Source organism: Protomyctophum parallelum, assembly GCF_964188405.1.
Source record: "Protomyctophum parallelum genome assembly, chromosome: 1".
In the NCBI taxonomy this organism is placed as follows: domain Eukaryota; kingdom Metazoa; phylum Chordata; class Actinopteri; order Myctophiformes; family Myctophidae; genus Protomyctophum; species Protomyctophum parallelum.
Window position 1 is genome coordinate 59,650,202 of NC_139697.1, and position 15,249 is coordinate 59,665,450.

At 45.5% G+C, this 15,249-nt stretch overlaps 1 protein-coding gene across 3 annotated transcripts in view; it reads right to left on the reverse strand.

The window, feature by feature from the left end:
• The window catches only part of kctd16b (potassium channel tetramerization domain containing 16b), a gene marked incomplete at both ends in the record, with an annotated part of 147,972 nt that extends 133,169 nt beyond the window's left edge, over positions 1-14,803 (reverse strand). For all 3 annotated transcript variants that reach the window (XM_083786313.1, XM_083786312.1, XM_083786311.1), the window contains one exon: positions 13,888-14,803. In XM_083786313.1, the coding sequence (XP_083642439.1) occupies positions 13,888-14,803 (916 nt within the window). The remainder of the gene's footprint in view (positions 1-13,887) is intronic.
• Positions 14,804-15,249: the final 446 nt, after the last annotated feature.

The following is a 15,249-nucleotide window of genomic DNA, read 5'->3' on the forward strand; positions in this document are numbered from 1 at the left end:
TTTGAAGTGAGTTTCAAGTGGTTTGAAATGCGTTTCAAATGTGATTTCTAAAGACTTGTCTTATGCAGTCTGGACACACCGAAGGCTGATACAATGGTGTTCTCGAATACATACATTTGAACAGATCACTTGCATATATCTCTGCTGTCGGGAAGAAACCAATTAACTCCAAAAAGATTTTTCAGGAAATGAACCTTGTATGTTTGAAAACAAAGCAACACTGCCTCATCAAAGTTGGTGTTGACTTTATATAGTGTCAATTACTTTCATGAGGGGGAGCGGTGGTGGAGACAGTTTGAGGGTCCAATGGAGTTAACCCATTCTGACCCGAGATCAGATTCATACGAGGTTTCCACTGGACACACACTGGTCTGATGAACCCATTCTGACCTGAGATCAGATTCTAACCATTCTGACCTGAGATCAGATTCTAAAAAAAATTCAGTCGTTCTTCGAGTTTTCAAAAATAGCAGACCTACAAGCTCGTATCGCGCCACTCGGTGGCGCGCTATGAGCTTGTAGATCTGCTATTTTTCAATAGCTAAAGCATAACATGATGCTAACACCAAAATGGGTTCCCGTTCAGAATGACTTAAAGCTGCTATAAAAGCAATAATATGTCCAAATTTTTATGACGTTGTTTTTTATTTATTTGAGGGAGTAAAACACTTTTCCTAGAAGCTTTGTCATTGGTCAAAAAAACCCGGTCGCAATGACTAACCAATCAGGAAGCAGAAAGGCAAATCGACCAATGAAAGCTTCTAGGAAAATCTTTGAATGCAGATTGCGGCCCCTGGATGTGTCACAGAGACTACATTGTTTTTTGGGAGCGTTCTACCCATTTCTGCCTGTCTGAATACCAAAAAAGAAAAGAAAAAAAGGTCATTACAATGTTGACATATTATTGCTTACAAGCAGCTTTAAGTGCTTTTTAATACTTTTCATTGGTTCAATATTTTCAAAACAACACACAGACGTAAAGCACTGATTTATGAAAAACAAAATGGAATGTGGAGTTAGGTGGTTTCCTCATGACAGCGACGATATAACAGCGCAGACCTAGAGATGTAATTGACTGCCAACCATCAGGGAAATGTGATTTCACCAACTGCATCAAGGCAGGTGAACTGACTGACGCTACACTCCAATTAAATTCGTCACACTATAGGCACGGGGAAATGTAGTGCTGTCGAGCAGAAACTTCTTATCTTCATAATATTCTGACCTTATATATTTTGTTCATAAATGAATGTCCTACTTGTTCACACCACAGATCAATAGTACCACATTTGTAAGGTCGAAACGCGGCGCAAAGCATTTCTGCCTGCTGCATTGCTACTTATCCATTGCTATTCTTTTAAATAGCACCTTTATGCATATTGGGCCTTGGGTATAATTGATTTCACCATGCCTTCCTGTCCTTTGACATGTTCTTTGTTCCTCTCCTTTCCTCTCTTCTCTTCTCTATTCTTTCTCGATCCATTCAAACTCTTCCTGTAACTGCAAAATGCTGGGAGCGTGGCACACAAAATAACTTACCCCACTTATTTTACACCTGGAATCATGTGATGTCACAATGTGACAATAACGTTCATTCTGACTCGGATGCCCATGAGAGCAGTACGGTGGAAGAAGTATCCAGATGTTGTTTTACTAGTTAAGTTAGTTACTAGTAACTAGTTAGTTAAGTTACTAAGAGGTAGCAATACCACAGTGTAGACAGACAGCACAAAACCACAGTTTGTACTACAAAGTAAGTAATATAGTTATTTCATCTTGGCGTTCAGTTACTACTATTTTTGAGGGGCGCCAGCCCCTCCTATATTCAGCTATAGTTAGATGTTCGTCTTACACAAACATTACATTCCCATTGACAATGAATGGAGAAGTTGCATCATATGTGGATGAGCAAATCTGCTATTTGTCCTATACACAAAGCCTTAAATTCCCATTGACAATGACTGGAGAATTTACGTCATATACAATTGGACATATAGTACTGTATGTATGTCAGGAAAAGTGCCTGCATAATAGGAATATATGAAAGCAAGTCCCAGGTTTGATTCAACTCCCCGACGCACTCCCTCGTTTCCTGTCAATCTTCAATAACATCAAACATATAAAAAACACTTCTCTCTCTCTCTCTCTCTCTTTCTATCTCCCTCTCTCCCTCTCTCCTCCCCTTCCTGGGGGGGTCAATGCTGTGCAGTAGGTGGTGGTGGTGGCAGAGTGTCAGGGCCCATGTGGGGCCAGGGTAGCAGCTGTCCACATCATGCCTGTCACGACCCGTTTCCTCCACGGCTAATTATTTCCTGCAGGCACCCTGCCAGCGTGTGGGGCCACCTCTGATGATGTCATCATCAACAGACAATTAAGGCTGTGAGGGTTTTGAGACCGTTGTATATGCTCTGGTTACTGCAGGGTGTGTGTGTGTGTGTGTGTGTGTGTGTGTGTGTGTGTGTGTGTGTGTGTGTGTGTGTGTGTGTGTGTGTGTGTGTGTGTGTGTGTGTGTGTGTGTGTGTGTGTGTGTGTGTGTGTTTGCGACTTTGCGTGTGGCATAGAATGTGGCACAAGGTGCAAATGCCTCCAGAAGTGTAATGTAGGTCACATACTGCACACACACACACACACACACACACACACACACACACGCACAGCATTACCATAACGAACCCAATCCACTCCACACATGCCACAACACATTTGCCACACCAGGGCCTTAACTCATCAGAGCGTATAGCAAGCTAATGGCCAACCCTGTCAGCCACCAGCGCACATGCACGTCCCACACCAACGAGGCTGTTCTGTGCTGCGGCGCCACACGCCTTCATTCTGCTTCCCGACATCCACACACAGATGATGTGTTCCTGACATCCACACACAGAGGATGTGTTCCTGACATCCACACACACAGAGGATGTGTTCCTGACATCCACACACAGAGGATGTGTTCCTGACATCCACACACAGAGGATGTGTTCCTGACATCCACACACAGATGATGTGTTCCTGACATCCACACACAGAGGATGTGTTCCTGACATCCACACACAGAGGATGTGTTCCTGACATCCACACACACAGAGGATGTGTTCCTGACATCCACACACAGAGGATGTGTTCCTGACATCCACACACAGAGGATGTGTTCCTGACATCCACACACAGAGGATGTGTTCCTGACATCCACACACACAGAGGATGTGTTCCTGACATCCACACACAGAGGATGTGTTCCTGACATCCACACACAGAGGATGTGTTCCTGACATCCACACACACAGATGATGTGTTCCTGACATCCACACACACAGAGGATGTGTTCCTGACATCCACACACAGAGGATGTGTTCCTGACATCCACACACACAGAGGATGTGTTCCTGACATCCACACACACAGAGGATGTGTTCCTGACATCCACACACAGAGGATGTGTTCCTGACATCCACACACAGAGGATGTGTTCCTGACATCCACACACAGAGGATGTGTTCCTGACATCCACACACAGAGGATGTGTTCCTGACATCCACACACAGAGGATGTGTTCCTGACATCCACACACACAGAGGATGTGTTCCTGACATCCACACACACAGAGGATGTGTTCCTGACATCCACACACAGCGGATGTGTTCCTGACATCCACACACAGCGGATGTGTTCCTGACATCCACACACAGCGGATGTGTTCCTGACATCCACACACACAGCGGATGTGTTCCTGACATCCACACACACAGAGGATGTGTTCCTGACATCCACACACACAGCGGATGTGTTCCTGACATCCACACACAGCGGATGTGTTCCTGACATCCACACACAGCGGATGTGTTCCTGACATCCACACACACAGCGGATGTGTTCCTGACATCCACACACACAGAGGATGTGTTCCTGACATCCACACACACAGCGGATGTGTTCCTGACATCCACACACAGCGGATGTGTTCCTGACATCCACACACAGCGGATGTGTTCCTGACATCCACACACAGCGGATGTGTTCCTGACATCCACACACACAGAGGATGTGTTCCTGACATCCACACACACAGCGGATGTGTTCCTGACATCCACACACACAGAGGATGTGTTCCTGACATCCACACACACAGAGGATGTGTTCCTGACATCCACACACACAGCGGATGTGTTCCTGACATCCACACACAGCGGATGTGTTCCTGACATCCACACACACAGCGGATGTCAACAACAGTGGAACCTGCGGGAGGAAGGCATCCTGCCGCCCACTCCCTCCCTCTCGACAGATTGTCGGAGCGTTTCGTGTCGTCTCTCTTCTCGCCCCGCACGACGGAGGAGGATGGCGTTTTGACGCTTCGATAGTTTCGGTTTGCCGTGCCGCACGTCTGATTGGCTGGGGCCCTGCGTTGAATGCATCAACAGCATGTTGCCAGAAACACTGTCAACCAGGCGAACACAGAATTGTCTCCCTGTGATGTAGGTTCGTATCCAGTTTAGGACTTTCCCATTTAGACCAACAATATGTTGAAGACGGTGGAGTAAAATATTGTGGTCTATCAGGTCAAATGCCGCGCTTAAATCCAGGAGGACTAGCACCGACACCTTCCCAGCATCCATGTTGACCCTGAGGTCACTGACTATTTTTGTCAGTGCTGTTTCTGTGCTGTGATTTGCCCTGAATCCGGATTGAAGAGGGTCTAGGATATTGTTATCTGTGATAAATTGATTTAATTGTAGAAATACTGTTTTTTCAAGGATTTTGCTCAGAAATGGGAGGTTTGATATGGGTCTGTAGTTCTCCAAGTTGTTGCTATCCAAGTTGGGCTTTTTCAGTAGTGGTTTTATGATGGCTGTTTTGAGTACCTCTGCACAGACTCCTGTTGCTAGGGAAGTGTTTATTATCTGCAGGACTATAGATGAGATACTGTTAAAAAACATTCTTAAAAAGAGTGGCAGGGATTGGGTCAAGAATATATGATGATGGTTTGATTTTGCTAACGATCTTGTTGAGTTCCTCTATTGATATGCTGTTAAAATTGCTCATGGTGATATGTCTGACTGTCTGTGTGCTGGAGTGATCCCTAATTGATGACGCTATATTGTTCCTTATGGATGTTATTTTATTTCTAAAAACTCCTCACATTTCGGTTAAGTAGGTTGTCTATGGTGTTAAAAAGAACCCTAGAATTATTTTTATTGTCTGAAATGATCTTTGAGAAGTATAGAAGTTTTTTTTTATGTATTGTATGTTTTACCCTGTGGGCCATGAGCCTGTAATAAAGTTTATATATATATATATGCTCTTCTAGCATCTCCTATACCGTTATTGTATGTAATCATGGTTTCTTTAAAAATATTTTTATGAATTTCCAGTTTAGTTTTTCTCCATCTCCTTTCTGCTGTTCTACATGCTCTCTTTAGTTTGTGAATGTGATCATCTTTCCATGGTGTTCTTTTCTTTTGCGTTTTCTTTTTATCTTTAAAATGGACCCGAAAGGCTACAGAGAAAGTAGGCGAAAGTGAATGTGTGAATCCCCTGTCGGACAAATCTCCCCTTGTGCAAGAACTGCCCCCCCCCCCCCCCCACACACACACACACTACCCCCAAATCACGAGGAATATTCATGCATTCATGGTGACCAGCACAGAGGCAAGACAGTCAAGGAGACAGGTTGAGAGACAAAGAAGAGATGAACTGGGAGCTGACAGACACACAGGTGAATGGACAGACAGACAGACAGAGGATCTGCAGGACAGGGAGAGACGGAGACAGTGACAGGCGGCACGGAGAGAGAGGATTCGTGACAGTGCAGTGAAGCAGATAAAGGCAACCAGTACCGCTGTGCTGCTCCTTGCCCTCAGCACCAAAGGCCAAATGAAGTGGAGAATTTAGAAGAGGAGAGACTGTGAGACTGACAGCAGAGGAAGAAGTGGAAGGTATAAGTGAAATGGAAGAAGGGACTGCAGAGAGAGAGAGCGAGAGCGAGAGAGAGAGAGGGAGGATAGCAATAGGAAAGGTGAGCGTGCCAAGCGGGAGGCTGGCAGGAAAACAAGAGACTGTCACTGACTACATTTGTTCCACTGGGGTGAGTTCAACCTTTAACAAACTCCCCCTGCTTGCTTGCACGCAGTCTGTGTGTGCACGTGCGTGCGTGCATGCGTGCGTGCGTGTCTGTGTGCACGCGTGCATCCACTGTCCGATGTCTGCGTGACGTCTGTGTGCAACGCAACGCGTGGGTCTCTGCCTGATGCACAGCATAACCCCCTTAACAAGCGGAACATTTGTCAACAAAGGAAGGCAGGAAGTGGCTGTTGTTTGCCAGTATAAGCAAGAAGAGGTCCCTACAGAGGGCTGAGGCACACGCTGTGCAGCTCCAGCCTGCTTGTTAGCGCTGCAGGCTGCATGCATGGGGACAGGCCAAGGCTGCAGGCTGTAGGCTGCAGGCTGCATGCATGGGGACAGGCCAAGGCTGCAGGCTGTAGGCTGCAGGCTGCAGGCTGTAGGCTGCAGGCTGTAGGCTGCAGGCTGCATGCATGGGGACAGGCCAAGGCTGCAGGCTGTAGGCTGCAGGCTGCAGGCTGTAGGCTGTAGGCTGTAGGCTGTAGGCTGTAGGCTGTAGGCTGTAGGCTGCATGCACATGGGGACAGGCCAAAGCTGCAGGCTGCATGCACATGGGGACAGGCCAAACACACACACACACACACACACACACACACGCTTGTGAGTGTGTGTGTGAGGACATTTTAGGACAACGGTTTTATGAATGCCATTCGTACTATTTTGCGGGATTTTTAACTGTAAGTTGATTAAGAATAAAAGACAAAAAAACTAAAAGACTAAAGGATGTGATTTAGTTGACTAAGGCTAGACAAAACAATTTCAGATGACTACATAGGAACTAAATGGTGTGTTATTCAAAAAGAATAACACTAAATCAGAATTTGCTGTCAAAATGAACACTGATTTTTGGGGGGCTCTGGGCTTACAGTGAGCGGCGTCTCTCACTGTAAGCCCAGAGCCCCCAAGAAAGCAGATCTACAAGCTCACAATGTGTTGTGCTGCAACACGTTGTGTGAGCTTGCATATCGGCTATTTTTCGGTGCATGACACTGACATGTATAAATCATGTTTTTATATAATTCGATTCATTCAAACCACTAAAACTAACCTCTAAATGTTCGCTGCTCACGTGCCTATTGGACAAGGATGGGTTGGGGAGGGACTTAGTGAAGGGCTAATTGTGTAGCTCTAAAAATCCTTTTACAACCCGTTTTTCGTTTTTCGTTCTTGTGAGAACCCTCGACAATTCTGATCTATTTCTCATATTCTACTATAGTCAATTATAGCCACACGCACGCACGCACGCACGCACACAATAAGTACACAGAGCCTGTCACCATTTGTAGTAGTAGCGTATGTTTACTGGCTGGCCTTGTCAACACTCTTTATCCCCGATAACACAGTTATCATCAGGGTCAATCCATTTTGCAGTCCGCCCACACCACAGCTAAGATATACTGTAACACGACTAAATAAATCAGTCAGTCCACGTAATATCCCAGCACGATGAACTATGAAAGTTGAGTTCTGACTCAAAGAAACAAAAACAAGTGCTTTGACTGCTTGACATTTCATTCGGGGGGGGGATAAAAAGGACAATTAATGTATTAACCATGTATTAACCCATTCTGACCGGGCACCCATTTTGGTGTCGGCATCATGTTATGCTTTAGCTATTGAAAAATAGCAGATCTACAAGCTCATATCGCGCCACCGAGTGGCGCGATACGAGCTTGTAGGTCTGCTATTTTTGAAAAATCGAAGACACTTTTAGAATCTGATCTCAGGTCAGAATGGGTTAATAATGAAACTATCAGGATGTAATAGACATTTTTAGAATCTGATCTCAGGTCAGAATGGGTTAAGAATGTATGAGCTATGAATGAATACGGGCTACATTGAACTCAAAATGCATTTCACATCTATCACAAAGTATGTCAAAATGACCTCACTATAATGTTAACAGCATGCACATGCAAGCTTATATTCAAGAGAGCTCATTTACATTATCCCTGTCTTCCCTGCGCCTGGGGGGGGGGGGGGGGGGGGGTGGAAACCCCATGAGTATGATGTAAGCGCAAAGCGGCTGCCCTCATGTAAACGCAGTCTACTCCAGTATCTGCTCCCAAACAGATGGATTCCTGTATCACAGTTGTAACAGAAGAGACAAGCCGGCGCTGAGGCCATATCACACGGGTTAGAAGCTCGTTTCAAACTTTGCCAAAGACACATGGGGGGGAGAGGGGGAGAAATCCCCACCACGTTACCCCTGTTGGGAGCGACTCCCAACAATGCTGCATTGTCGGTGCATGCTAAACACGACAGCTGCCTTCACACCCGGGGTTACACTCATTGTTGTGGCAATGTAGCATCATCTCATTTTGGTTCCTTTCCAATCCCACAGACAGGCAGCACACCTCACGTATATATGCGCCTGCTTGTTGTGTTACAAGAATAGAACCCCCCCAACGACTGCCACCACTGCATTACTTTCCCATTATTCTGACTTTGTCTACTATAAGATGACCACTCTGCGCTATTGCTATAGGAGGAGGGACTGCATTATAGATGGCAGAGTTCTGTGGGTGTACCAAAAGAACTGCCTTTTATGCGTTTCGTAGCTTTTATAATGAGACCTGTTCAACACTTGAACCAGCATCGACTGGGGTCCCCCAGGGGTCTATACTTGACTTCCTTTTTTTGCGCTGCGGTTCTGCAAAAAAAGCAAGAAGGAGAGTCTGTATTTGTCTGTCTGTCCAAAGGCAATCTCACAAACCGGTGGACCGAGCAGCACACACTGCCAGTACAGGCTACAGAACAAGTTCCTTTCAGTTCCTTTTGATTTTGTTTTGTTTCGTTGATCTGCGGCGCTGAAACCTTGCCCAGATTCGGAGGCATATCATAGACCAGTGGTTCCCAAACGTTTGAGCTCATGACCTAAAAGATACATTTGATGTCTTTCTGCTAACGCACACTAGTGAAAATAAAGTTGTTTCTTTTGTTTGCTTTTGTTTTTTTAATGTTGACTAAATGTCGTAAAATGTTAGTAGACTAAAGTAGATCGGCTATTTTCAGAGCATAAAATCTGAGTGGAACCAAACATAAAATGATTTGTCTTTTAGTTCTACTGGATATCTTCTCCACTAGTCCCTCCCTAAGTCTATATGAGGGTCCTCGGACCCCACTTTGAAAACCTGGTGAAATTCTCCTATAGGCCTACAAAACCTGTATATCATAGGTAGTTGTTCTTTACTTCCCAGAAAGAACCCACCTCACCCCTGCCCATTTTGATAGTATAGAATGGCTTAGGGTTGACGACAGAGTACACTATACAGCATCTTGCAATAGGCCTGGTCTGCAAGATTCGCTACACCACTAAGATATACCCATGTAGTACATGTACCTGTCTAAATACTTCTAAATATGTCAATGAAGTCCACACCCACAACACCAGAGGGAGTTCAACTAACCACGTGCAAGGCAGATTCGGCTCAAACAAGGGGTTAAATTAATTTAGCTCCTATGCCACTAAAATCTGCAATGCCCTACCAACAGCTATTCAGAAATGCATGTATATCCCTAGACTCCTTCAAAACCGCTCTCAAAAAGCACTTACGGGCGGCTGCAATTCGAAACTGGCCCCTGTAGAAAAGAGTTCAAGTCCCCTCTCCCCTAATATTTCCATAGGCTATACTGTACACGTTTTCCCCTTTGTTATTTTATTTAACTGTATATACAGTATGATGATTTCCTCTTTTTCATAGAAGTGTATATTTTGTAAGTCTTTAAATATTCTGATGAATTGAAGATGGAGGACCCTGCAAACAAGTGCTTTTTCAGGTTCAGGTTATATCCTAAGTAGCAGTTTTTGTATTGACCTGTACTTTCGTTTGAACTGTATTGGCCAACCCATTCTACAAACTGTGAATACAGTCGGTTGATTGATTGATTGATTGATTGATTGATTGATTGATTGATTGATTGATTGATTGATTGATACTATAGCTATATTGTACGTATAAGCCGCCCTGCCACAAAATTCACACATTTGAGGTAAAGGAGGATAGAGGCACAACGACGCAAAAGAAAAGGCTGATTTCCATTGTGGAAATCTCATTGAGTCTTCCCTCTCTTTCTAAGGTAAGACAGAGCTTGCAGCATAGCTCTAGCATGATTAAGTACATCCATTCCACGACCACAAGTGGGTCAAATATCGTTTTGCCAATGATCCGTTGCATTGGTTGTTCCGGGCTTGGAGTGGTTGGAAGTGTGTTGTCTGACACATCAGGATGGATTAGTATCTCGATGATGTTAGGCAACGTGTCAAGCACTGAGACGTACATGTGATTGATTGCCTCTGTCTCTCCGTTTATTTCTGTGCCTTATTTTGAAGTGTGTTTATTATTGTACGTTATTTTGAAGTAATTGCCTCATGCGATTATTGTTAAATTGTGTCACCTCAGTCACCTGTGGCCCGTTTCCCCCATCCATTCCCTGTGTTAATTGTCCTTGAGTTCAGCTGTGTCTTGTTAGTTCCCAGTGTACAGTATTTATACCTGTCAGTTTCCCTGAGTATTTGCAGTATTCTTTGTCTTTGTAGCTTGTCAAGCACTGGAAAGTACATTTGATTGATTGCCTCTGTCGCTCCGTTTGTATTTCTGTGGCTCATTTTGAAGTGTGTTTCTTCTTTCTTTCTTTCTTTAATCGTTCTTGTTCTCATATTGGGTTTTTTTGGGCGGGGGTTTTCTTAAATGGATGCCCTATTTTATGACCGTGTGAGTGTCACACAAAACGAAAATATAACGAAAATCAACAATCTACAAGCTCACAATGTTCACTGTGGGTTTTTATAAACCGATGAAAAGTATTCACAAGAGTTTGTGACTAAATAACTACACTGGATCCATGTGAAACCTTCTTTTCTTCCATTCCCTGAAAAGTAAGGGTTTAGGACATAACATACAAGTGCTTAAATGGTTTGTCGAATGTTATATAGCTAATGACACACCAGAGCCAGAGTTTTTTACTGGAGATTTGTCCTGTCATCCAGATAGACACTGGATGTATACTCTCTGAAAACAAACAGTGTGTTGCAAAAAGGAGTTAACTAAAAGCCATACCACAATACAAAAGCCCATAAACTAATAGGCTTGGCATTTCTTCATTTGAACTTAACCCAATAATACCTGAGGCCGATTCAACAAATGTCTTCTAACTCTGGAAAAACTAGATCAATGGTTATCAAACCTTTTCATGCCCAGCAATTTTCTATTTGACTGCGGATCCCCATCTCACAATATTTTGTTCCAGGGGTCCCCAGAAGCAAATATTTGAGTTAAAAATGTCCGCAAACAGAAATATGTTCCCTTTTTTCCCCTCAAGAGTGCGCTATAGCACTACATCAGAGAGGAATGTGTGGCACAACACCTCATGAAATATCACAACCACCATGATGAGAGCCATCATTATTACTTAATTCCTGCCTGCCTTTGATCCCTGCTTTTGACAGTGGCTCCCCCTCACACTGACGGGTGTGTGTGTGTGTGTGTGTGTGTGTGTGTGTGTGTGTGTGTGTGTGTGTGTGTGTGTGTGTGTGTGTGTGTGTGTGTGTGTGTGTGTGTGTGTGTGTGTGTGTGTGTGTGTGTGTGTGTGTGTGTGTGTGTGTGTGTGTGGTAGGTGCCAGGTGGAATAGTAAAGTGCATCATAAAGCAGTCAGGGGTTGAGATGATGATGGCCTCTTTTCTCAGAGGAATGAAAGAGAGTCCTTGATAGACAGAGGAGTAGACAGGTTCTGAGAGGAGTTGGGGAGGAAACACTTCTGGGGGGATCGATATATATGAACTATGTCCAATCTTTATACCTCCATAGAGACACCGGGCACAAAGAAGGTGGTGGAAAAAGTATACGTGGTTTACTCAAGTAAAAGTATCAATACTGTAGATAGTCCGGGATTCGAAATGCACTTTTCCGTATACAGTATGTAGGTAGTTTCATTTCCCCTTTACCGGCATGGAGACCACCATTGTAAAGGTAGGCTAATATTAGCATTAGCTCACTCATGCTGTTTACCTTTCACCAGAAACGTTAAAGGGATTGTGACATAAAAAAAAAGGTTTTGGAATTGTTCTTATTTTTTTAGGTTTTCTAATCTCAATTGCACCCAAAAAACATGAACTTTTAACATTCAGTAGGTTTTCTGTGATCTGGGGTTTTCTGGCTCAAACAGGTGCTCTGATTTGCCGGCAGTAAGTGATGTAAGACCCTGCAAATCCCATATATGTCAATGGGATTTGCCAGCAGATGTCACTGTTTTCACTGTGTTGCCTGTTTTCTTTGTAGCTCAAAAGCCTTCCAAACCCCAAAGAAAACTTCAGACCACAGAAAATCCACTGAATGTTCAAAGTTCAGGTTTTTTGGGTGTAATTGAGGTCATAAAGCCTAAAAGAAAAAAGAAAAATAAATGAAAATGAATGTCATAAAACCTTTAACATGTCGGGAGCGATGCGATAGAAAATCACAAATTACATCCGGACCTCGGATGGATGACGATCACCATGGACAGCGCTCATATTTCCAGAGATCCTATACTTTGACTGGAGGTTTATGGGGGCCGTGTGCAAAGATCCTGGTGCTGGGGGTGATGAAGGCGTTGCCTAGCAACCGGGCTAATGTTAAAAGGTGATTTTCGGCTTAACCGTTTCATATTTGGTGTAGCCGATCTACAAGCTCACAGTATGTAGAGCATCGTGACAGTGAGCTTGCAGATTGGCTATTTTCAAATGGCTGAAATATAGGGCTGAAGTGGTTAGTGTGTTTTGTAATTGTAATCGAAATCTACAACATAGTGGAGTAAAAGTACAATATTTTCCTCTGGGATGTAGTGGGGTAGAAGTAAAAGTATTTAATTGTTAATATTGTTTTGTATTGTATTGTTTTCTCTCTCTCTCTCTCTCTCTCTCTCTCTCTCTCTCTCTCTCTCTCTCTCTCTCTCTCTCTCTCTCTCTGTCTACCGCCTACACTCCGTTCAACTCAAATGCACATTACTTGGACAACACAAGACTGGAGGAATTCCACTAACGACTCCCAATTAAATGTCACAATATTCCGTCGGTGGGAGAAGCTTTCACTCGAGTCGAATAATTAAAATATCTCCGATCTGATCCAACCAAAGAAATGAGCACTGGCAGCGAGGCTGGCATGCTGCTGTAAAAAAATGAAAATTAAAAAAAGCCTGTCAGATGGGTGTTGAGCTGGAGGCTTAACTCCAAGAGAGATGACAGTGTAGTGCTGGGCCATAACACTTCAAATCAATATCACCATTATGATAACGTTTGCCTCAATTAAGATTGATGAATTATTTCACATACTGTAGGCATATACAGTATTAATTCTGTAAGAAAACATAAATAAAGACAAGGTGGCAATTCAATTCAATTCAATTCAATTCAATTCAATTCAATTCAGGCAAGGTAAGGTTAGTATAAGGTAAGGTTATAGTATTCCCACAGGGGCCTTCATCCCAACATCATATATATATGGCTATATGCCTATATATCATTCAAAATAAGTTTGTTTAAGCTATGGAGTATATCCATGATCCATCGATTCCATGCATCCATCCATGCATCCATCCATCCCAGTACCCCCCCCCCCCTCTCTCTCTCTCTCTCTCTCTCTCTCTCTCACTCTCTCTCTCTCTCTCTCTCTCTCTCTCTCTGGTGCACAAACCAAGTGCGTCTTCGACTTCAGCCCTCATATACGTCAAGCAAGGGCGTGTGGTGTGTGTGCGTGCGTGCGTGCGTGCGTGTCTATATAGTATAGGCTACTCACGGTAGAAAACGTATTCCGTGTAACTGGACCAGACCTTGTCCTCGGCGTGCTGGCTGACGTTCGAGGCGGTGACGGACGAGTTGCAGGCCGCCATGTGGAAGCCGCACTCGGACAGCATGTCGAAGGCGCGCTCCAGGTGCCTGAAGCGCAGGTAGAAGCGCGAGGTGTAGCGCTCCGGCGTGCGGTCCGGGTCGCGGCTCTCGTTGAGCGTCTCGCCGAACACCTCCTTGGTGAGCGCCACGCGGCCGCACACGAGGATGCGCGGCACGCGCCGGAACTTGGCGTCGGCCGCCGCCGCCGTCTCGCCGCGGCCCGCGGCGGCGGCGCACGAGCCCCGGTAGCCCACGGTGATGAAGCCGCTCTTGCGGTCGGCGGGCACCAGGGAGGGCGGCGGGCAGGCGACCCGGTGGTGGTGGTGGTCGCTGCCCTGCGAGCCGTCCTCTGGGTCGCTGCCGCCGGGGAACGGCTCGTCCGGGCTGGGCTTGTTGCTGTAGTAGTCCTCGGCGCCGGCGGTGCCGCTCAGCAGCTTGGCCAGCTCGGGCAGCTGGAAGTAGTCCGCCTCCTTGCGGAGCCGGCCTCGCTCCGGGAAGTGGTCGGGCAGCACCACCTGCTTGTCCCGCAGGTAGTCGAGCACGTAGCGGAACAGAAAGCCGTCGCGGTCGATGAAGTAGCGACCCTTCGGGTCCCTCGCCAGGTCGGGACAGGCGGCGGCGACGGCGTCCTTTCTGAAGAGCCTTCCCAGCAGGGAGCCCGGGCAGCTGACCAGCGTGGAGTGGCGGGTGTAGTAGACCTGTCCTCCCACGTTCAGCTCCACCACGTCCGGGAAGCTGTTCTGGGCCGTCCCCGGCGGGTCTTTAGTGGTCTCTTTGGGGTTATTAGTCCTACAGTTTCCACTCAGCGCCATCGTCTCCGTCATGGATCACACCTTTGTGTATAGCCTATACCGCCGATAAGAAGTGAACAGAAGGGGTGCGCCCAAAAGTTTCCTACGGTGCGTAAAATAGTAATTTAACACGTTTCATATCGAGCACAATAATAAGCTATTTACACATTTTTTTTATTTTTTGTTTTCCTAATCGCATCCCCCTCTGGCCATTATCTCTATTGCCATGCATACCGGGTCGAAAAACGAGAATTATAACGAGCTGCAGTCCGCTATACGGGTCCCTCTCCAAGCGCTAAAGGCAGAACTAAGATGGGTGACTTGAAATCTGCGTTGTTCAGAGGAGGGGGGAAAGAATCACCGGGCGGGCGCATTAAAAGCCTTGCGCCTCGCAAGCGCACATCAGTGCGTGTACATGGTGCCCTGTGGGAGCGGAGCACTGCCGAGGAAACGGACAGAGACTATACAGCCAACACACA